This window comes from Schistocerca gregaria, chromosome 1 (assembly GCF_023897955.1).
Source record: "Schistocerca gregaria isolate iqSchGreg1 chromosome 1, iqSchGreg1.2, whole genome shotgun sequence".
NCBI lineage: Eukaryota > Metazoa > Arthropoda > Insecta > Orthoptera > Acrididae > Schistocerca > Schistocerca gregaria.
Genome location: NC_064920.1, coordinates 300,926,855 through 300,949,546, shown reverse-complemented (window position 1 = coordinate 300,949,546; position 22,692 = coordinate 300,926,855). Strand labels below are relative to the sequence as shown.

General features: G+C 37.2%; 1 protein-coding gene across 1 annotated transcript in view; it reads left to right on the top strand.

Moving 5' to 3' along the window:
- Nucleotides 1–17,775, top strand: part of LOC126342088 (F-box only protein 9) — an 82,580-nt gene extending 64,805 nt beyond the window's left edge. Inside the window, exons 7-10 of the mRNA XM_050001825.1 lie at nucleotides 1,428–1,616; nucleotides 1,984–2,080; nucleotides 8,692–8,835; nucleotides 15,517–17,775. Coding sequence (XP_049857782.1) covers nucleotides 1,428–1,616; nucleotides 1,984–2,080; nucleotides 8,692–8,835; nucleotides 15,517–15,708 — 622 coding nt within the window. The 3' untranslated portion in view covers nucleotides 15,709–17,775. The remainder of the gene's footprint in view (nucleotides 1–1,427; nucleotides 1,617–1,983; nucleotides 2,081–8,691; nucleotides 8,836–15,516) is intronic.
- The last annotated feature ends 4,917 nt before the right edge of the window (nucleotides 17,776–22,692 follow it).

Genomic DNA, 22,692 nt, shown 5'->3' with positions numbered 1-22,692 from the left:
TCCACACCTGCTCCTAACCTCTTCTCCTATCACCCATATCACTCTAAAGACCTAGATACAATACCTCTCTCACACATCCCTAATACTGTCCTGTTACCGTCATTTCAAACCCCCTCAAAATCAAGACCATGTGTGAAAAAGCAACCGTGTAGTTTAGCAGCTTAGCTGCAATCACTGTGCTATATTCTATGTGGGCATGATCATTAACAAGCAGTCTGTCCATATGAATGGCCACCTCCCAACTGTGCCCAAGAGACGCCTGGATCATGTAGTTACCACACAACACAGTGTGCTTGACTTGAGTGACTGCTTCACAGCTTGTAGCATCTGGATTCTTCCTACCAAAACAGCCATTTTGAACTGCACAGGTGGGAACTCTCCCTACCAAATACCCTTCGTTCCTATAACCCCATGTGTCTCAACCTTTGTTACTCCCTGTCGTGCCCTTTCATGCTCCCACTGCAGCCTCATAAGAACTTTGTCCCGACAGTGGACTTGCATAGTCATTTCCACTTCTCTGCTCCCCCTCCACCACCCAGACCCCCAAACATATCTCCCAATGCTGTACATGGCAGGCCATTCCTGTCACCACCGTGTGCCTGCATATTCTCACTTGTGACGCTATAAAGTATTTTCCCCCACCCATATTCAGCTATCCCTCCACTTCCCTGCCCCTTGCTCATTCCATCTGACATCACCCCTCACTTCAGTCTTGCTTCACTGCTGTCACAGCAGTGGCCATCTTTTGTGTGTGTGTGTGTGTGTGTGTGTGTGTGTGTGTGTGTGTGTGTGTGTGTGTGTGTGTGTTTTTAGTGATTTTTCACCCTGCAAAATTAATTCTGGAAATTATCCTGCAGGCTATGGCTAAGCCATTTCTCACACTGTCCTTTCTTCCAGGAGTGTGAAGTGTGGGAGGTATAAGAGGAGGTACTGGGGGGAAATAAAGCTGTGTGGGGTGGTTGTGTGTTATGCTTGGATAACTTGTCAGTAGAGCATCTGCTAAGAATAGGCAGAGGTCCTAGATCCCAGTCTGACAAATAGTATTATTCTCCTAGATAGTTTCAATCAGTGCACACACTGCTGCATAGTGAAAAATCATTCTCAAGATAGTCCCTGCTCGAATTTCACTAAGCTTACGCACCACAAGCTGAACAAAAGTTTTGTGCACTTCTGAAGAGAAGTGTGTATGCCTACATGCTGACCCATGACAGATCTGTAATTGGTCATTATATCTAAGCAATAATTTTCTTCAGAAACAATGAATGATGCAAAAACAAATTTTGTGGTGGCCTGGGTAGGCACTTGTAAAATTAACACAATAATTACAAGAAGGTTTGGAAGGAATATTTGTGTGAAAATCTTGTTTAGCTGGTAGAAGTTTGTCAGTAGTGTACAATTGGCACACTCACTGATGTTTCTTTTTGTAGAGTGTGGGGCATCACTTGTGCAGACTTTGATCCATACCAATCTTGGCGTGAAATGTACATAAAGCGACCACGCCTCAATTTCCATGGGTGCTATATTAGCAAGACATCGTACATTAGATACGGTGAAAATAGTTTTCAGGATCAGTTTTACAGTCCCGTCCATCTTGTTGCATACTTCAGATACCTCAGGTAAGTGTACTTAACAAATTCATATGGAGATGATAGAAAGTAATTGTACAGATGTGCAGCCTAACTTTTTGGATTCCAGATATCATACCTGGGAAATTTATTGAAATATTCTCTATTGTTATGATTACTTTCCTTAAATAGTATCATTATGTCAGTCTACATGTTGAACTCTGATACTGTCCACAAAGCTGTTAATACCATGTTACAGTAATAATAAAAAATTACAGCATTTTTATGTGAAACATGTAAATATGTTACAAAGGTATAGCCACATCTGACGACTTGCATTCACATATTCAAGTTTTGTAAACACGGTTTTATTCATGTGCTGAATAATATATTTCAATTCTGCATCTTTGGCTGCCAGGTTCTTCCCAGGAGGGACTGTCCTAATGTTGACAACAGCTGATGAGCCTCCTGGCTGTGTTGGTCAGCTGACCTACCGCACACCGCGACACCCACAAGTGAGTATTTTAGGCCACAATTGGAAATGAAATTAGCCGAAGTATGTAAACACATGATCTAGAAACTACATTGGATCACATTGCAAATTAAATTCTTTAAAAGATAGATAAGAATTCATATGAGAGTATGTTTAGAAACAGTGAAAATAAGTTGAAACTTTGACATTTCAGCAGATATTTGCAGTTTCATTTTTGCAGTAAGTAGCTGGAGTCAGCCCAAACAAATACAGTTCATCACATGACAAATGTCAATGAAAATGATTGATTTGTTTTTTTGTTAAAAACAAAATGCTCTTTAAAGCAGAATTTTATGTGCCAGTTTGATATAGCAGTCTCAGACTAGTCCAATGCAATATTAAGGTTATCGATATGTATTAATAGGGAGAGTGAAATATGAAGAATAAACAGTTCTCCAGCAACACCTGGATACCACTGACTTGTGCTGTCTGGTATCGCTGTGCAGCAGCGCTACTCAGTCAAATTTGGCAACTCCTAAAACAACATAGTTCAACCACATTTGCACTTGATCATCGAAATCTTGGGGAGAGACAAATCGATAAGTTTGTTTATTTTCATTCAATGTCACATGGAATAATGTTCTTGGGTAACTCATCATTAAGGATGAACTACTTCATTGCTCAAATCATGTTGTAAGAATAATATGTTGTGCTCAGCGGCAATTATCATGTAGGTATCTGTTTAAGCAGTTAGGCATTTTGATTACTGCTTCATATTATATTTATTCCCTCATGAAGTTTGTTGTAAATAATCCACTGCAGTTAAGAAAGAACAGTGATGAACATAATTACAGTAAATTACATTCATAATGACACATTAAGGTTATCTTTCACATGAAAAGGGGTGCACAATGCTGCAGCCAAAATTTTTTACCACCTAGCCAGTGATGTAAAATGTTAACAGACAGCAAAGTAAAATCCATTCCTATTATAAAAATAGATGTGTGTGTACGTGGGGGTGGGGGGTGTCATGTGTGTGCGTGCTTGCATGAGTGCTTGTGCGCCACGTCTCCTCCTAAACTTGATACACATCTCCCTTATTGTCTCACAACAATCACTGTTTGGGTAAGAACCATCTACTTATCATAGTTCAGGAGATAGAATGTCATAGAAAGTGAGATGCATGAAAAACTGCCACATCATGTATGATGTTTAAATTTCTTATTTCTGTACTACTAATCCTATTCACAATAAATTTCACAGACAGTAGCCCTAACTTGGAGATCTTCCTCAGTAGCACACAAAAACATTGCCGGGCCAACCTCCTCTTCACCAATGCAAATCAAAAACCGAACCTCAAACTTAAGAGACAGTTGATCAACCTGGACATGAAAACCATACCTCTGAAGAAATAATGGAGGCATCTCCTGTTTCTAAGTCTTGTAGTGCAACATATACAAAACCAGGTACTCTGAAGCTCCCAGGCTTCAAGCAACTGCCATATCTCATCCTTAAGTGTTGCTATCATTCAGTTGACTGTATTCATTCAGTGGACTGTGTGTGGCATTAGATTGCATAGGGCAGAATTGCACTGCTATTAAGTTCACAGTCCCCATGTGTTATATAACTGCAAGAAATGAAAAACATATATATTTGATGACTAACTACGCTTTCAAATATAGACATTTTTTTAAAATTTTTTTTCTGAAGTCCAACTAATCATGGTAAGCAGGAAATCCAGTTTTGAGGCCCAGTCTGGCTAAAATTTTCTTATGTTGCTTTAGGTAGTAAATCTGTACTTATTACAGTGAAGTTGAATTTCAGGAATAAATTCAAACAAAATATAGCGTCAAGATCAATGTTACGTTTACACTTCACCCCAATGTGTATGATGACTTTCCTCCAAAGGAGGGATTTGCAGCTCACGGGACTGTAATGTTGCTCATCTGAGACGGTGTCTGTAGCCAAATAATTTCATTGAACACCTTGTTGCAAACTGTTGCTGTCCAGCTTTCCTTTGTCTGAATTACATTTTATCTATGCAACCCCTACATACCCTTATCATTAGTTCTACAGGGATGGGCATACTACAGCTTATCACTCAGTTCCCAAAACATTTCTTGCTGCTCAGTTCTGCAATACCCACCACCCCATTTTGTCCTCCCCTGGAGTGTGGCAAGGGGTACTCTCATGGCAGTGCTACAGACATGCATGTGAAGTATGTATAGTAGACAGCCCGGATAGCCGCATGGTCTGGCATACTGCTTCCCGAGTGGGAAGCTGAGCTGGTCCCCTACATAGGATTATAGTTGAGGCCCAGCGTGGAGGCCAGCCTACAGGGTTATTGTGTGGTTCGGTCCCCAGTAGACACCCCCTCCCCCCAGGAGGGAGATGAGTTTAACCCAAATGTTTGCATGGTAGAGTATTTATGGTGTACACGCATGTGGAGACTGTGTTAGCGCAGCAATCACCAACATAGTGCAAGTGATGCAGAATAAGAGAACCAGCTTGCATTCACTGAGGTAGATGAAAAACCGCCTTAAAATGAAATCACAAACATAAATTCCAAGTGAAAAGGAATGTTGGGAAGAAAAAATGACAGCAAATAAAGTAGTTAATATGATAATTAAAACACCACAGTTTAGGATTATAAATAAGTTACATTTAAACCAATTAACAAAATAAAAATTGTGATCAAAGTCAATCTGATAAAGACTTAAAAGTATAAAATTTTGGAAGCACCTCATGGGAGAATGGCAGCTGCACTTTTCACACTGTCCATATATGTTACAAAAAGGACAAACAGTTGCATGCAAAAAAGTATTTGTATTGTTTCTGATAATCTAGAACATGATGATGATGCCTTGGTGTTTCAGACTCAGAAGATTGTATTGAATTTTTTAAAGAGTGAATTTCCAGAAATTCATCTTGCATATGTTGAATATTCCACTGGTGGTTGTGCTGCATTATATGACAATTGTAAGAATTTCAGAAATATCTGCTACCATGAACACAACTTCAACATAAAGTGCAGCTGGGCCTTTTTTGCTACCAGACATGGAAAATCTCCCTTTGATGGTATTGGTGGCACTGTTAAAAGACTTATCACAAAAACAATTTTGCAAAGAGTTTATAAAGATCAAATACTTCCATCTTCACAGGTATTTGAATTCTGTTGTGAGAACCTGCAAGGCATTTCAGTTCACTTTGCTTCAAAAGATGAAATGGTACAAGTCGGACATTATTTTTCTCAGCACTTTACAAATGCAAAAACAATTCCTGGAATACAATCTATGCATCACATTGTACCGCACCAGTATCACCCACTAAGATTGGAGCAAAAAAAGTGGAGCTGTGATACGAATTTTAGTATCGCGCACTTCAGACACTAATGCCAGAATGCACTATGCAGCCTAACTACTGTGTTGCATGCCCATATGACTCATCTTGGTATTTGGGAATTGTTGAGAAGGTGAATTGTGAAAAAGGAGATGTTACCGTAAGGTTCATGCATCCTCATTGACCATCCTCTTTCTTCTGTTGGCCTGATAATGATGTTTGTGATGTTTCTTTATCTGATATTCTGTGTGAAGTTGATATCACCACAGCAACAGGCCATACTTATTCTCTGAGCAAAGAGCCGTCAAAGTTGGTGGAAGAAAATTGCTTCTCATACAAAAAAATGTTATCTAAGCATCAATGCGTCGTGTCACATGTGTAGTTCCTAATCAACTTGAATGCAGATTGCAGCACCAGCATTTTGTGCACTGTTGACAATATTGGATTTTGACAAAATGCTTAAATATTATAAACCAAATGCTATTTATTTTTACATTGAGTTAATTTGGTTGTGGCAGAGGTAAGAAAGTGTCCATATGTCATGTAATGTACAGGTTGCCCTATATATTATAATGTGTAATTTTGTTTCATATATTGCAGTATTTGTTCAATTTGGATATTGTTATGTGTACTTATGTTGTTAATGTCTTTCGGGTAGTAATACCATTTTTTGCTTGAAAACTGCAGCCAATTTTCAAATTTGTACAGTTTGCTTTGAAGTAATGCATTGCATCAAGCTTTCAGCAATTGCTACCAACAGAATGTATATAAAGCAATAAAAAGTGGCAGAAGTTCATGATATTAGATTCAAAAGCAGTACACAAAATCTCAGTTCACAACTAGATAATGGGTGTCATAGCCTGGATGACTTGATATAGAATGACCCCTAGTTGTAATGTTGCAAAGAGATATGAAATGGAATGTGCTTGTAAGGATTGTAGAGGGAAGGTGAATTGTTGTCTTTTATTTTTTGGGAGAATTTAGGAAAGTGTCATTTATCTGAAAAGGAGACCACAAATAGGACACTAGTGAGACCCATTCTTGAGTACAGCTTGAATGTTTGGTTCCGCGCCAGGTTGGATAGACAGAAGATGATGAAGCAATTCAGAGGCAGACAACTAGATTTGTTACTGGTAGGTGTGAAGAACATGCAAGTATTATGAAGATGCTTCGAGAACTCAAAAGGGAAACCCTAGAGGAGAGACGAGTGTTCTTTTCAAGGAAAAATACTGAGTAAATAGAGCTGGCATTTGAAGTTGACTATTCAACTGCTGCCAACATACAACTCATCTAAGGACCACAAAGATCGAGCTAAGAGAAATTTGGCCTCATACGGACATACATACAGTCATTTGTCCCTCACTCTATTTGCAAGGAGAACTGGAAAGGAAAGGACTAGTAGTGGTACAACATATACTCTGCCATGCACCATATGGTGCCTTCCAGCATATTTATATAGATGCAGATAATAAGAGCTTGCACAAAATGAACTGCTGGCTAATATTGCCAGTCCCAATCTAAGAGATGAAAATTTTACAAAAACTAGCCTTGCCACAAAGAAATACACCAGAAAGAACACACACATAAATCTCACCGTTTACTGGAATTTCCAAGAAAGAGTACTAAGAATTGCATAATGCTAATTACTTTTTGCTGTAAAAAAAAATAGATTCATTTTTCTTGGCAGAAAGATGTGTTATACATGATGCTGGATGAAATGGGATTTATCTGGAGGAGATCGCCAAGAAAGATTCTGGTAGAGAGAACTGATGCAATTGACTGGTGATGCAAATACTTCATACAAGTAAACACATAAAAAAGGAAAAGAGAAAGTCGTCTTATAGTCGTGATACTTGGATGGACAACAACGTTTCTTTTAGAAAATGTTGGCTGGGTCTTGGTGTTGATAGCATCATGAACAATCTTAGAGTACAGTAGTGGATATTGGAGCCAATACTGGGATTATTTGTTAGTCTACATCAATGTTATTTTCATCAAACTATATGTCATTATGTATTATACACTTATGCCAGGGCTTTTTCCAGTTTCCGAAATACCTCTGGATCTCCTGTCTTTGGAGTAATGTTTAACCCTTTCAGCAGTGCATTTTTAATCTCATGAATGCTTGTAAATGACAGCCTTTTAATAATATCATTTATTTTGGGGAACATAAAATTGCAGGGACTAACTAGGACGCTAGGACACCATTAAAGAATTGTTTTAGACAAAAAATTCACAGACAAGCAACAAAGTGTGAGCAGGTGTATTATTATGGTACAGAAACCATGAATTGTTCCACCACAAATCTGGACTTTTTTCAGGTTGCTTCAGACAAACGGTGCTTGACTTGTAAACAGAACTCCTTATTGATGAATTTGCTTGTGGTAAGAACTCATGGTGCACTGTACCGTTAAAATTGAAGAATGCTTTCAGCATAAGCTTCACATTTGACCACACTCAGCAAGGTTTTATTGATCTTGGCAACCCAGAATACTTCACTGGTATGAATGAGACTTAATTTCAATATTATGTGTGTCAGCTCGTGTTTTGTCTCCTATTACATTCTGTGTCAGTAGTCCCAAAGCATTGTTGACTGCATGTAGACTCCTGAGCAGAATGCATTCAGCACTGTTTTTGTTCAAAATTCAAGAATTTTTGAACAAATTAACTCAAAACATCCAAAATAATTTCAGGTATGATCCATTTGATATGCCAACGTAATCGATGGCTCCAGTTACTGTTAATGATGCTGTTTCTGCCAGCTATTCCCTTAAAATGTGTAAATGTGAAGTAATGTACTTAAGAAGAGACTTCTCTTAATTTGAGTTCAGTATCACATATAATGTGCATATGCTAGATTGCAGTTATGCAAAAGGTCTTGGGGCGAAATGTAGCTTCTGTTAAGAATCAGTAGCTTATGTGATGCTTGCGCAGTTAGATCGTAGTTATCGCTTTTGCTGTGAATTCTCAATAGATGTACTTGTCTCACACAAAAGTTATAATGATAACATCAGAGGCCAGTTCGTACTATACACAGTAGGATACAAATCCATTACGCATCAGGATTGCCAGTAAACCAAACAAAAGATGATAACACGTATTACAGATATCAGCTATTCTCTGCCTCACACCATGTATTGTGTTGGTTAATAGTAATTCACATGTTGTGAGCATAAGTGATTGCTTTATAATTTCTATATTGTGTACATGTCATTTGCGTGTAGCTATGAAAGTTATTTTATCTCCTCATAAGTTTAGGTGTTTTTTTTGTAACGCAGTGCAATATTGTAATGGAACTTCCATGTTTTCTGACAGGTGCTGAGTGGGTATTATTGTCTTTCGGGCAGTTGTGTAACTGTGGTGCTTCAACGACAACAGCAGCAATCTCAACGACAATTACGCACAAAGGGACGACGTGGAGAACAGTTGTATGATCCTGGAGAGCAGACTTTCCATCTGGTTAGTTTTGCAGTAAATATGTGTATGAGGGCAAGGTGAAATGTTCTTGACTAGGCAATAAAAAACTTTTATTATTTAAGTTGAACAGTCACTTACTTTTTACAGCACAGGGCCAGGCATTCAAATTGGAAGATTAAAAAAAATTCATACAAACTCAGAATAAAAAAATATATATATTATTTTTGAAGTGGCTCCAATGTACATGGGTGGAAATACACTGGTGTCCAAAATTAAAACATCAAACTGAAATTTTCCGAGGTTGTGTTTATTTTGTGACAAAACATTGTGAAGAGGTGATAGCAAAGTAGAAATGATGTAGAGAATATGGATCATAAACAACTGCAACATTCATACCAGTAGAGGAAAATGGTCTTCATTTTTTCCAACTTAACAGATTTGCACCCGACAACTGGTTAATGTGCTCACAGTGGGGTGTGACCACCTCTGGCGGCAATAAAGGCCTGACTATGACAGAGCATACTGTGAATAATGTCATCAGTGTCATGTTGAGGCAGTAACACCCATTCTTCCCGTGGAGCTGCTCGCAAGTCTTGGAGAGTGGTTGGTGGATCCTGACATGATGCAACCTGTCTCCCTAGTGCAGCCCAGACACGCTCTGTGAGATTCGAATCAGGAGAGTGGGCAGGCCATGCTATGCATGCATGCAGTATCTACTGTTTCCAAGAAAACATCAGCCACTCGTGCTCTATGAGGTCAAGCATTATCAACCATCATTTTGAAGTCTGGGCACACAACACCTCGCAACATCTGTACATGAGGTCCCAAGACCTCGTCACGATAACTGACAGCAGTTTAATCTTTGCGATTCCTCAATGTCAATCTCTTTCCACAATGTTCGGGTTTTGAAATCATGTTCCACATTCCCTTCAGATGTGAAACCATCAAGAACCACTTTCCACACAGAGGCACACCTATAGTAGGTCTCTGCCAATAAATACCACTCTGTCGAAGCCTTCTCTACACTTTTTGCCTCGATACAACATGTCCAGCAGATGCTGCAAAGTCAGATGTCAGTTGCTGCCCAGTACTAGGACATTACCATCATGCCCTTACAGCCAAATAACAGTCCTCCCTCTTTCTAGTGTTACATGTGGTTGGCCCTGCCCTGGTCCTCATGATACAGTTTCAGTCTCTATAAACTGGTACCACATGCGAGAAAAAACAGAACGATTCATGTTAGGTGGGTCACGTGAGTTTGCGACTGCCCTGTTTCCATTCTTCCTATGACCTTCCACTGCAGAGAGTCTGGTAGGCATCTTCTCTGTGGGCATACTGCACTTTTTGTGACTGTGTACACAGCAATTGTAGATGTGGGCTATCCAGCAAACACTACTCTATTCAATAGGTGCACTGACATCATCATTGACGTAGTTTTCCGTTGACCAAAATGCCATCATCCGTGAAGAACACGATCGTACCGACATATGTTGACAATTTCTATGGTTATATCATGAAGTACACACAGGGCGAGGAAATAGTAGTTTGTTGCTTTAATTTTGGACATCAGTGTAACTTACTTTGAAAGTTGTAAATGTGGTATCACTTGGATGACATCCTTGGTTTCTCCACACATGGTCGGAGTTCGAGGGTAAAACCACTAACAGAATCGCCAGTGGAATGTTGTTTATTTCTTGGCAAATGCTTCCCTTCAAATAATCACTATTTCTGTGATTGTTTTCCTGTAAAACTTTGGATTTGAGATAACCCAAAAGCAAACTTTTTGAAGGCAATAAATTTGTTAAATGGGGAGGCTTTGGAATATCATCATTTCTGCTCATGAGATGACCGGGAAATGTGAGTTCAAGCAAATCCATTGACAGAGCAGCAATGTGATGGATCAAACTTCTTAAAGCTTCATGAACATGCTCAGTATTGTCCTGAGTGCAGAATGTTTACACTACCACCTCTTTTCTTTATAGTGCTACCAGTGACTTCAAAATTTCTCATCCAAAGTTTGGTAGCACTGGAATGTTATAGGAGCCTATCAGAGTAAATTAAACTCTCAACAGAAAGCACATTTTTGTAATATGCTTCACACCCTGTGGCTCCTACAACTTCCACCTGCCTACACACCCAAAGGCAAAGTCCCCCAGTCCTGTAACCCTTCACCATGGTAGTCAGCCAGTCATAAAATCTTTTTTAATGTTTGCCTCACTCTGTAATTTTCATGTAACTTAATGAACTTTCTCCTATCTTTTTTCTGCATGAATTCTATTAATGAAATGTGATTTTGGAAGATCTGTAAAGGTTCAAAATTTCTTTGTAAATGGTATCAGTCGGAAGGTGCCAGACCCTGATGGATAGAATGGCTATTGCAATAAATCATACTTCAGATCCCTCTTTTGTTCCCTTCACCAGTGTTAGAAGCTGCATTTACATGAAGATAGATGATAGCATTTCTATTATATCTAGGTATAAAAAATGTCATATTCCTTTCTCCCAAGCTGCCTGTGGTGTCAGCTGTGTCACACACTTTTATTCTCAGATCATTCAATATCACACTATGCAGATTCTTTTGGTGCTTTCATTTATGGTTGCAATTTTTGTGTTCTACATTGATCACCTCTGAGATAAGTACTGCCTTCAGGTTACCTTCCATTCAGAAGGTGGGTGCACTCAGCGACTGTTATGTGGCTTATAACTTATAGAGTGCAGCAATCAGTCATCCTTTTTTAGATTTTATTACACAAATCCACCTTTCGGCTAGTGGCTAGCCATTCTCAATCCACTATTTTCTATTATCAATACATGTAACTCCCTGTTGTTCAGGCATCAGTCACATTTCTATGAATACTCAACTTTCCTTCTCTAATATTGTTACATTCCATCCTAGATTTTCCATTGTTTAATACTCAAGTATTCAAAGAATGTGACTAAACGCCCAAATAACAGGGACTTACATGTGTCAAGAATAGAAAATAAAACTGATTTCTGCACACTATAATTTATAAGTACTGCCTTGTTTGAATTTAGCCACCCATTTCTTAATTGTTGAAACTGAAGGGTGAGATTCTTTATAAACCTGTATCAACAGTGAATGAGTTTCCACTGATCAAAACCAAGAATTGTATGATGGTGTGTTACCCCAGCTTATCAATTCAAATGGAATGAAACGTGATTAGTCAACAAAATAGCTGAAATAAAATGATTGTGCAGATTGTGTTCATGATTAACTTGTGTAGTTGTGCAAAAATTTCACTGGTATTATCAGTGCTGTGACTGTGACCGACTGAAAAACCTTTTGTCTTGCTTTCATAACTTAGGTTTGCTTAGCAGTTTCTCCACATTCCATAATGACTAAGGCAACTACTTTTAAAATTTTGGTGTAATATATGAGTCCATTTCGAAGTTAGTGTCTTCACACTTTTTTCATTAATCTTTGGATGACATGTGACACCAAAACATGCACATCTTCACATGTTATGGATTATATCAGTACTGATTTTTCTGTTTGATTCTAGAAATACCTTAAATAAAAAATAATGAACAGAAGCTTGTAGGGGATAAAAAATTGGAGAAGGATTAAAATGAAAACTGCGAGTGCGTGAATAGTAAGATAATATGCAATGAATAGTCTTTGTGTAATTACAAAAATAAATCAAAAATTGTAAAATGAAGTGGTAGGAACAGTTTTAAGAATAGTGAGGTATTTATTCAGTGAATGGCCTATGTGTGCTGATAAAAGTAGTTATACAGAAAACAACTGCCACCCATGCTTGGGATCTGCCAATAATGGGGTACCAACAGTTCTGACATGATTTTTGGCTCACTTTTGTTTATATGTTCATGTTATGTGTACATGCTACTCTCTTCTGACCAAACTGTCATAATTTTCATTTCCTTGGAAATGAGTTATAAATCTCAAAAACAGTTTTCTCCAATGACCATCATCATACTGATGCTTAGATGAAAAACACATGTGTGTTGCATGAATGAAAAACCTAACATATAACTTATCCTTTACAAAATTAACATTTTCTCCCTACATAAGCCTCTCAAAATGCTGAGTGGAATTTGGGTTAAGGCAATTGAACTGCTGCCTAACCAAATTATCATAAAAGTATGGTAATGGATATTCTAGATGGAATATAAATGATGGAAGTAGTAAATGTACAATACACCATATATCTGAGGTGTTCAGTTGTTTATAGTCACATAAAAAAGACTAAGAACATCACTGAGCTTTCAGTGACAGAGTACCCATATGTGCACATGTACAGCCCCAGCTACATGAAGAGTTATTATCTTTACTCGTTCCATTATTCAGAGTATCATAAATATTATACATGAGAGATTTCCCTTTGGAGTTTTATAGAGTGAGTAAGGACAAGAACTACTTGGTTATAGGAAAAGAAATAATGAGTAAAGTGAGGCATGAGTAATTCATAATATAGTAATACAGTAAGAAAAAAGGGAAACTAAAGAAAATTCAGAACCGTGATGGGTAATCAAGATGTTAAATAAGAAGATCACAATTAGGAATGATGAGAGATTTAGGGACATGTGAAACAGGATGAAAGAGGGGAGGGCTTGAAGTAGGAATGGTTATCAATGGCAGTGTGTCTCTCAGAAGAAACCCAGTTCACATCTGGTCCTGTTGAAGATTTAGATTTTAGAACATGGATGTTAAACCTGCAGGCCTCTTGTGGTCAACAGTAACAATGTGATCCAAGAATTGAACTTCTATCAAAGTTATGATAAAATGAATGTTTTCAATCTGACCCCCTCTCCCTTTCCCTCCTCTCCCCCTCCCCCTCTGCCCTCAGACTCCCCCTTCCCCATCCCCTTCTCTCCTCCCTCTCTCTCTCCCCCTCCCCCTCCCTCTCCCTCAACTCCCCCTCCCCCCTCCCTCTCCCCCACCCCTCCCCCTCCCTCCCCCCTCCCCCCTCCCCCCTCCCTCCACTCCCCCTCCCTTCACTCCCCTCTCTCCCCCCTCCCTTCACTCCCCTCTCTCCCCCTCTTTTTTTCTCAGTATGGTAGTGTTAAGTAGATTATGTGTGTTTATCGTGGATCTCTTGTCCAGCACTAAGGCCCAAGCAACAGGAAAAAAGTGCAAGTGACTCTAGTGTATAAGAAAGGTAAAATAATGGACCTGCGAAATTACAGCCCAATATCCCTAACTTCTGTTCACTGCAGAATGCTTGAACATATTCTCAGCTTGAATATAATTAACTTTCTTGAGATTAAGAAGCTTATGTCCACAAATCAGCATGACTTTAGAAAGCATTGCTCGTGCAAAACTCAGCTTCCCCTTTTCTCACATGATATACTGAGAATTATGGATGGATGGCAACAGACAGATTCCATATTTCTAGGTCACCGGAAAGCATTTGACACTGTGCCCCCATTGCAGGTTGTTAACAAAAGTATGAGCATGTGGATTAAGTTCGTAGATATGTGAGTGGCTCAAAGACTTCTTAATTAATAGAACCCAGTATGCTGTCCTCAGTGGTGAGTGTTCATAAGAGAAAAGAGTATCGTCAAGAGTGCCCCAGGGAACTGTGATTAGATCACTGTTGTTTTCTATATATGTAAATGATTTGGTGGACAGGGTGAGGAGCAATCTGCAGTTATCGCTGATGATGCCAATGTGTACGGTAAGGTGTTGAAGTTGAGTGACTGTAGGGAGATAAAAGATGACTTACACAAATGTTGAAAAATGCAAGTTAATGGAGATGAGTTTGAAGAACAAACCTGTAATGTTTGGTTACAGTATGCATGACACGGCCTGTCGTTTAAATATCTGGGCATAACATTGCAGAGCGATATGAGGTGAAACAAGCATTTGAAAACTGAGGTAGGGAAGGCAAGTGGACAACCTAGTTTATTGGGAGAATTTTAGGAAACAGTGGTTCGCTTGTAAAAGAGAATATAGGACACTGGTTTGATCTATTCTTGAGTACTGCTCAAGTGTTTGGCGTCTGTGCAAGTTCGGATTGAAGTGAGATAACGAAGCAGTTCAGAGTCCAGCAGCTAGATTTGTTACCGGTAGTTTCAGATAGTGCATAAGTGTTACAGAGATGCTTCAGGAACTCAAATCAGAATCCTTGAAGGGAAGGCGTAGTTGTTTTCGAGAAACACTATTGTAGCTGTTTTCGAGAAACACTATTGAGAAAATTTGAAATGTCAACGAACGATTCTACTTCTGCCAACTTAGATCACACGTAAGGGCCACAAATATTAGATATGAGAAATTATGGCTCATATTGAGACATACAGATAGTCATCTTTTTTTTCCTCACTCTATTTGTGAGTGGAACAGGGGGGAAATGTCAAGTAGTGGTACAGGATAACCCTCCGCCATGCATCATATGGCAGCTTATGCAGTATCCACGTAGATGTAGATGTGTGCCCCAAAAATACTCGTCGTCTTCCAGTGTGGACCAAGTAAGCCAAAAGGTTGGACGCCACTGATTTAGATGATTACTTAGATAAGCTTTCATGACTGTATAGACAAGAGAATCTTGTAATTTATTACTACCACAACTACATAACATGCAGCAATATTGTTCTCTGACATGATTTGCTATTAACAATTTTCTAATCAGGATTAACAAGCTTGTTATAATGAATGATCTAACCAGTTCACTTTTTGCTATTTTTTTTTTTTTTTTTCTCATATAATGTGATGTTAACACTGTCTTCCTTTCTCTGTGATAGAAATTGCAGATAAAGAACTACAAAGAGAAGGTTCATGTGCAGCTTGTGTGGGAATGCTATTCCATATTCACGAGGTTTCGTAATGGCAACGAAACAACTACTTCGTTCAGTGTGCAAGGAAGCCGTTATCCACCATTCTGGTTTTCACGTGTCAAAAGCTATACTGCTACATCAGAGAGCCTCTTACAGTAATCAGCCTGATTAGCAATTCTTCACAGGACACATTTAGTTGCCACCTTATTTGCTTCAGAACAATGGAAAATAATAATAATGTAACAGTTTGTTCTGAAATTTCAGAAACTTTAAAAACTAATACAGTCTTGTAACAGAGAAATTACACTGCCATAATTATAAAATGTTGCACAGTACAGGTATCATGTTATTTTCTTGTTTAAAATATGTTATACATTATTGAATGTTTTAATTCTTTTCCCCACATTATTCGTCTGTTTTTCTTGATACAAAATTATTACCTTCTTCTCATTATGGATATTATCTTTAAATCTTTACATGCTGTAGTACTCATGTACTACAACACATTCTGCCATTTCCAGAGAAATCATAACTTGTGAATTTTTACTTTGTAGTTGCTTTATTTCTTTTTTATGTTTGTGGTGTTGTGGTGGAAACTTGACCAATGATAACAGTAACATTCTGTATTTTTATTAGTATTTTATGATATCTTTACATAATTGTCATTTGTTTTCAAGTGAATCTGTTGACTGCAAATTGGAAGTCCAAAGTTGCCCGGTAATGTACTGTCGCTCTTCTTAGAAATCTGTGCAGTACAGATCTTATTATTGTTGTTATTTGTTTCCTGCCCTCACTTTTGAAGTTTTTGGTGAAGTGACCATGAGGCTTTGAAAATCTTTTGTTGCGATGACTGGTTTACTGACCTGTGTAATTGTGCTGTAATACAATGATGTGATGATACATAGAAAATGGGTTTAAGCTGAGGAGGTAGCTTTAGGAAACAAGTGCTGTGTTGTATGAAATATGCTTGATAATCCTGTTGCCTCAATTTTAATTTGACACAGCTAGAATACTAAGAATATTTTATACAAGAAAGATGTGGGAAACTTTATTCTCAAAGTACAATGTTAGTGTTATGAAAGTGTATTTCATATTAAACTAACACATTATTTTATAGAAAGGGAGTAAATTGAAACCTGCACAACACAAAGGCCTGATACTAAAAAAGTTTTATTATGTCAGTAAATGTTTCTTGCAATGCAGACTACATATTAATGGCCTAATGTGATATGTTTATTATAGTGTTACTGATAATTGTAAAGCATAGCTCTCAAGCAAAGTTTACAGCAAATCATTACATTAAACTTTTCTTCGTTGAGAATGTGAATTTTGTGAACAAACCATTGGCTGTGTTAATAAGATATATTGTATGCAAATATGAAATTAAAATACAGTAAGTGATGTCATAGACATTATGTGGCTTTTAGAGTTAATATAGTTATGACACTTCCAAGGTAGTGATAATTATAGATATAATAAATGTCTTATCAGCTTTTGTAAATGTAAAACTTATATTTTTGAGTTGTGAGGGTCGGTCTCTCTCTCTCTCCCTCTCTCTCCCTCCCTCTCCCTCCCTCCCTCCCTCTCTCTCTCTCTCTCTGCCTGCTGTTTAAAGGACATTTGGACCACCATGTAACATTTTGTATTGTTGTGGCGGCAGAAATGTGTGTAAAGATTATTATTATTTTTCCAAGTGAAACTGTCATAACTATTATGTGAGCAGAGCTGTACCTTGAAGATATCACTGTACATAGATAATATATGTAAATTTGTAAATACAGATAACTGAACAAGAGGCCAACTATGTATATATTTTGGAAGAGTTTAATTTTTGAATTTAAAACAATAAATTGTCATTGGCTTGAGAGTATAGGTTTTCATTTTCTCTGTTGATATCATAAAAGCCAATTTCATGGAAGTTGGAAGAAAGCTTGATGTTCTCACTACAGAGGAATCAAAACACAAAAGGTAAACATTGTTGTAAAGTTTACTCATATGTGAGTAACTTCAATTACAGTAAAAAACATGTATCTGGTAGAAAATGTATCAAATAATTTGCTGTATGAAGCAGTTTTGTAAGTGTATTGAATGTACGACATATGCATTTGAGTAACTAGTGCGTTTATAGATAGGGCAAGTGTTGTATTTTATTGTGGCTGGAGAGAGACTTGTCTTCACTGTAACTTGGTGCTAATTTGCAAATTAAATTACATTTTAAAAAGTTAATTTTAGTATTACATTTTATTGCAAATTATTATGTTTGCGCAGTAATGTACATACAATTGTTTCAGTTGGCAAAGGTCACAATTAACCAATTTGTGGTAACAGTTACATTCAGCTCCATTGTGAACAAAGGAATGGGGGAAATGGTGTCATTTATTTATTTATTTGTTGCATGCACTGATTAAATGAAATGTCTAAATTACTAAAGTCAGATATCAAAAATTTCCATACATTTCATTATGTATCGTAGAACAGTTTGTATTCCAGTGATTGGACAAGTCCAGTCAGAGGTTGTGATGTGTATGTAAACACAAGAATCACTTTATTTCGGAAGTGGTGTTCTGACTATGAATGATAATTGTGATGCACCAAATATTGTGTGGACAAATTTGTGTAGCTCTTCACACAGTGGTTTATACTGTCATGTTCTACATTTATGTCCCACACTTGCACACGTGAATGTACATGCACATGTAATGTGTAAGGTATTTGCTTTGCTGCAGCAAGGTCATTACTGTGGTTTCCTTTTCCTTTACTTTTTTTTTTAATGTTAGGCCAGTAATTAATTTTGTGTGTGTTTTATGCAGCCACCAATGGTGTGAATAGTATCCTTTTGGATATTGTTTCCTAAACAACAAGATGAAACAGTAGTAGGTTGGTTCTTATTTTTCGGTTTTAAAAGAGTTTTTGTTTTTAACAGCAAGTTTTTTTATTCATGTATTTTCATTTTGGTATGATACTTCATAAGTATATCTTGGAACTCTACCATTTGTTCTGTGTTTGCATAGAAAAACAATAATATCAGAATTATGAGTCTGCCTTGATGCAAAACACCTTGTTATTTATTTACTTATTTATTTCCCAAACTAGTTTCAGCAACAAATATCATCATCATTAGTGGGTTCTTTTACTCTAAAACAGGCAGAAAATAGCATAGTTATACAAACACATTAGTACATTTTTACTGTTCATTTTTTGAAATACAGTTTTCTATGGATATTTTCATACTACCTTATTTATTCCATGTTATGGCATGTTTTTAAGAATTATTGTCGCTGTTTGCAGCATATTTTCTGTGCTTTTTTCTGTTTCCGTTTTTTCTCAGCATGCATCATGTTATCTGCAACTGTATGAGCGGCTGTTAGCAAACAAATACTTAAAGGTGAACTTAGTATGTCAGCATTATACACTTGGGGATGTGGTAGTGTTGTGGAATACAGTTTTGGTGTGTACTGATCTGTTATTTATTCTATATACAGAAAAACAAAACTTTCACACTTTGTTTATGATCAAGAACATTATGCCATCTTGTTCGCGCGCGTTGTGAGAGATGTATCGCATGTTGCGAGAGGGCTTTGAAAACTGTAGCAGGAGCTACAACTTCTCTTCCACATTTATCTCTGTGTGTGATGGGGAAGTGGTTCTTTCGGGAATGTGTGAAATTTTTTTGTCTGGTCATAGCCTTTCCTGAACTGCATTTTTGTTCTGATTGTTATTGGGATTCCTTGGTTTTTCAAGATGTTTCCAATTTTTTTATTGTATTTTAGTGTGTACTATCTGTCTCTTTTTCCTGGTGTGGTGTGTGCGTTGTCTGTGTGTACTGCCTCTGGGTTTTCAGGTCCTTTGATTGCGCTCTTGAGTGGTTGGCCGCTATTTTTATATTTCATTTTTACCTTGTTGTTGATTTACTTTATGATGTCTGTTTTGTAGCCATTTTCAACAGCAATTTGTTTGATTCGATTTAGTTCCTCTGTGTAGTTTTCTGGTTTAAGAGGTGTTCTGTTTATCCTGTGGAGCATGTGTGTAAATCTGGCATATTTATGCACTGTCGGGTGGTTGGATGAACTGTGGATAACAGTACTTGTGGATGTGGGTTTTCTGTAGATGGAGAATTAATGCTGGTGGTTGTTTCTTGTGATTGTAAGATCCAAGAAATTTAGTGCATTGTTTTTTTCTGTTTCCATTGTGAAGTGGATTTGTGGGTGATACTTTATACCTTACTGGTGGAACATTTGTGTGTATGTCTTCATAGAGGATGTAATAGTTTGTGTGCAAACTTTATTTGTTTTGTTCCTACTTATTTTAATGTGTATGTTGGAAGAATACTTTAAGTTATTGTTTATGAATATTAGTTTTTTATTCTGACTGGAAGAATTCTCCCACAGAATTTTTCAGTATGTTACTAAAATAGTATGCATTTGAAACAGATAAATGTAAGCTTATTGAAAACTGCAGGAAAAACATGTACCACCATTCTCTTAGTACACAATCTGGCACTCCTATATTTATTACAAATGTTCCTGAAACTCAGTGTTTACACTTGAGTGTTCTGTGAAATCAGTTTTGCATTTCTTGACAACCTCATGTTAGTAGTTTGCTGAAAATTGTTAAATACACATGATATTGTTTAATCAAAATAGAATGTTGGTCAAATGTCTATAATATGGAAATGTTTGAAATAGCTTTCGAAGGAGAAAGAAATCGGGGAGGAGAAAGTGTAAGGTAGATGGTCATTCAAAGGAAAATACGTAATGATGAAGTATCGATATTTTTATAGTTATGCAATTTTGAAAATAGTTGCTAAATTGGCTTAAGAGACTGCAGTATGTAACTAATTGATAAAATGGAAAAAAAGGCTTATAATATTCATTTCACTCCTCATAAAATGTTCAAGAATTTCTGTGATAAGTGAATTGTGATTTATATTTGACAAAACATTAATAGACAAATGCCGGGATGGTTCCTTTCAGAGGGCACGGCCGACTTCCTTCCCTAATCGACCGATGACCTCGCTGTCTGGTCTCCTTCCCCAAACCAACCAAAACATTAATGCGAAGTTATCCAATTGATTAGTGAAAAGCAATATTAAATGGATTTGGAATTCATTTAATTGAGACTGTTACATAGAGTGGAGCAGATGGTAAACTGATTGGTTGTGAAAAACCCAATCTGCTAACTGTATTACATGTTATCATAGGCCAAACATGAGGAACTGTCCCGACATTGTACTGAACCTGCTCTTGAAATTACATCTTCCCCTTTAAATGCACATGTAACATCATATTCCCCAAAGATTTGAACACTGGTCTGGCCAACAGTGTGCTTGAAAGTTGTGACTAATATTCAGATACCTGGACAACTTAATTATTGTTGGTAGCTTGAAGAGTAAAACAGGTGTGGGATAAAGAGGTAATTAGATGTCTTTCATAATAAATGTAGCCTAATCTTGATTCATGTAATACAACAAACATTACTATGAAAGACAAATAACAAGAATTTTTGGGGAAGCGGCAAACTTTAGTTTTGTAGTCTCTCTCTCTCTCTCTCTCTCTCTCTTTCTGGGCGATAGTTGTTAGTATAAGTATTACTTTCTCGTCATGAAGTGTGTTTTTCTCACTGATGTTTCAAAGAGCGTGTTTCTTTTGAGTTCCTTGAACTCCCCATGAATAAACATTTCACTGTTTTTTTGAAGGAAAGCTATTTGTCTGTCTATCTTCTTATTGAGTTCCTCCACTGGATCTTAAAAATGTGAATCTAGAAAGAAACATTTTGTGATAGTCTTTGTGGTGCTTAGATGTTGCATTTATCTATATTACGCGGAGTTCCGTTCACTTCCACGTTTTTTATGTACAGGAAAAGAAATTAAAATATGTGTCGGTTTCTGTTCCTCAACACACAGCTTCAATACCCTTTCAGTATTAATTTTCAAAAATAGACATGTACAACATACTTTTACAGTTGGACTATGCAGTACTTGCTGATGCACATCCAAAGTAGATTAATACTCATTTTTAAAAATATTTTGATCATTTTTCTATTCTGACACACTTTGAGTACACCTTATAAGTGACAGCATGTAACCCAGCCAGCAGTGTCACTGCCATAAGAATACATCAGTATTTTGAAACGGACATCTGAATACCTTGAATTTAAGACATTAATAATGGTCCAGTGCCCTTTGCACAATCCAGAGAAATTTTAACATATTCTTATTCAAAAGACTTTGGAATAAATTCCTTTTGATGCCCACTGGCAGAGAGTGGTTTTAGTACTGTTTCTTTTGTTCTAAATTTGAAAAGTGAAAAAACTGTAGGACAGTTGCTGGATCCACAATCTTTTATTGTGTTTTGGAATGCTTGAAATTCCATCATCTGGCATAAAAGGTAAAACGTCATTCTCACCCCAAATGTCGTCATTGAACCATCAAAAGGTAAAAGGCACAAAAATTCCATAACAACTGTTACCTTGTGTTGCGCGACTGGGAACGCAAACGGGAAGTACTAGAATTTGAGTGTAGCTAAAGGTGTCCACAGTTTCCACAATTGGCTGCTGCATCGAAGAATACCTCTCCACCTCCAAAAAAGAACATCATCCGCATTAGAATTCCTCTCCACCATCAATAAAGAACAACATACTGCATTCAGCAGCCCCCCCCCCCCTTACACACACACACACACACACACACACACACACACACACACACACACACAGACAAATATCCGCATTTGTGCTGTGAGTGATTGATACTGGCTTTTAAACTTCTTTAAGAAAATATTGTTTTATCATTATAAGCCCTTGTGAATACAGATTTTTAAATTGAAGCTGTAAAGTGTTATTTTGATGGTGATTTTGAAAAATAAATTAGTTCAGAAAAACAATGAATAAATGAAATATTATGTTGTTTACAGCTATTACTGTGTAATAATGAAATTATTTGTAATTTTTTGTTGCATTAAGTTATTTGATCATGCTACAAAAGGATAATTGGTTCTAAAATGAGGTGAAACAAGTGTTAACTAATCACAGTCGTGTTCGCAGTTCTCATGTTTATACAAGTGCCATAAAATGTACAAATATACAACACTAGAAAATACTGTTTGTTGGAATATTTATTTGATGTTATTGAAGTTGATTTGAAGC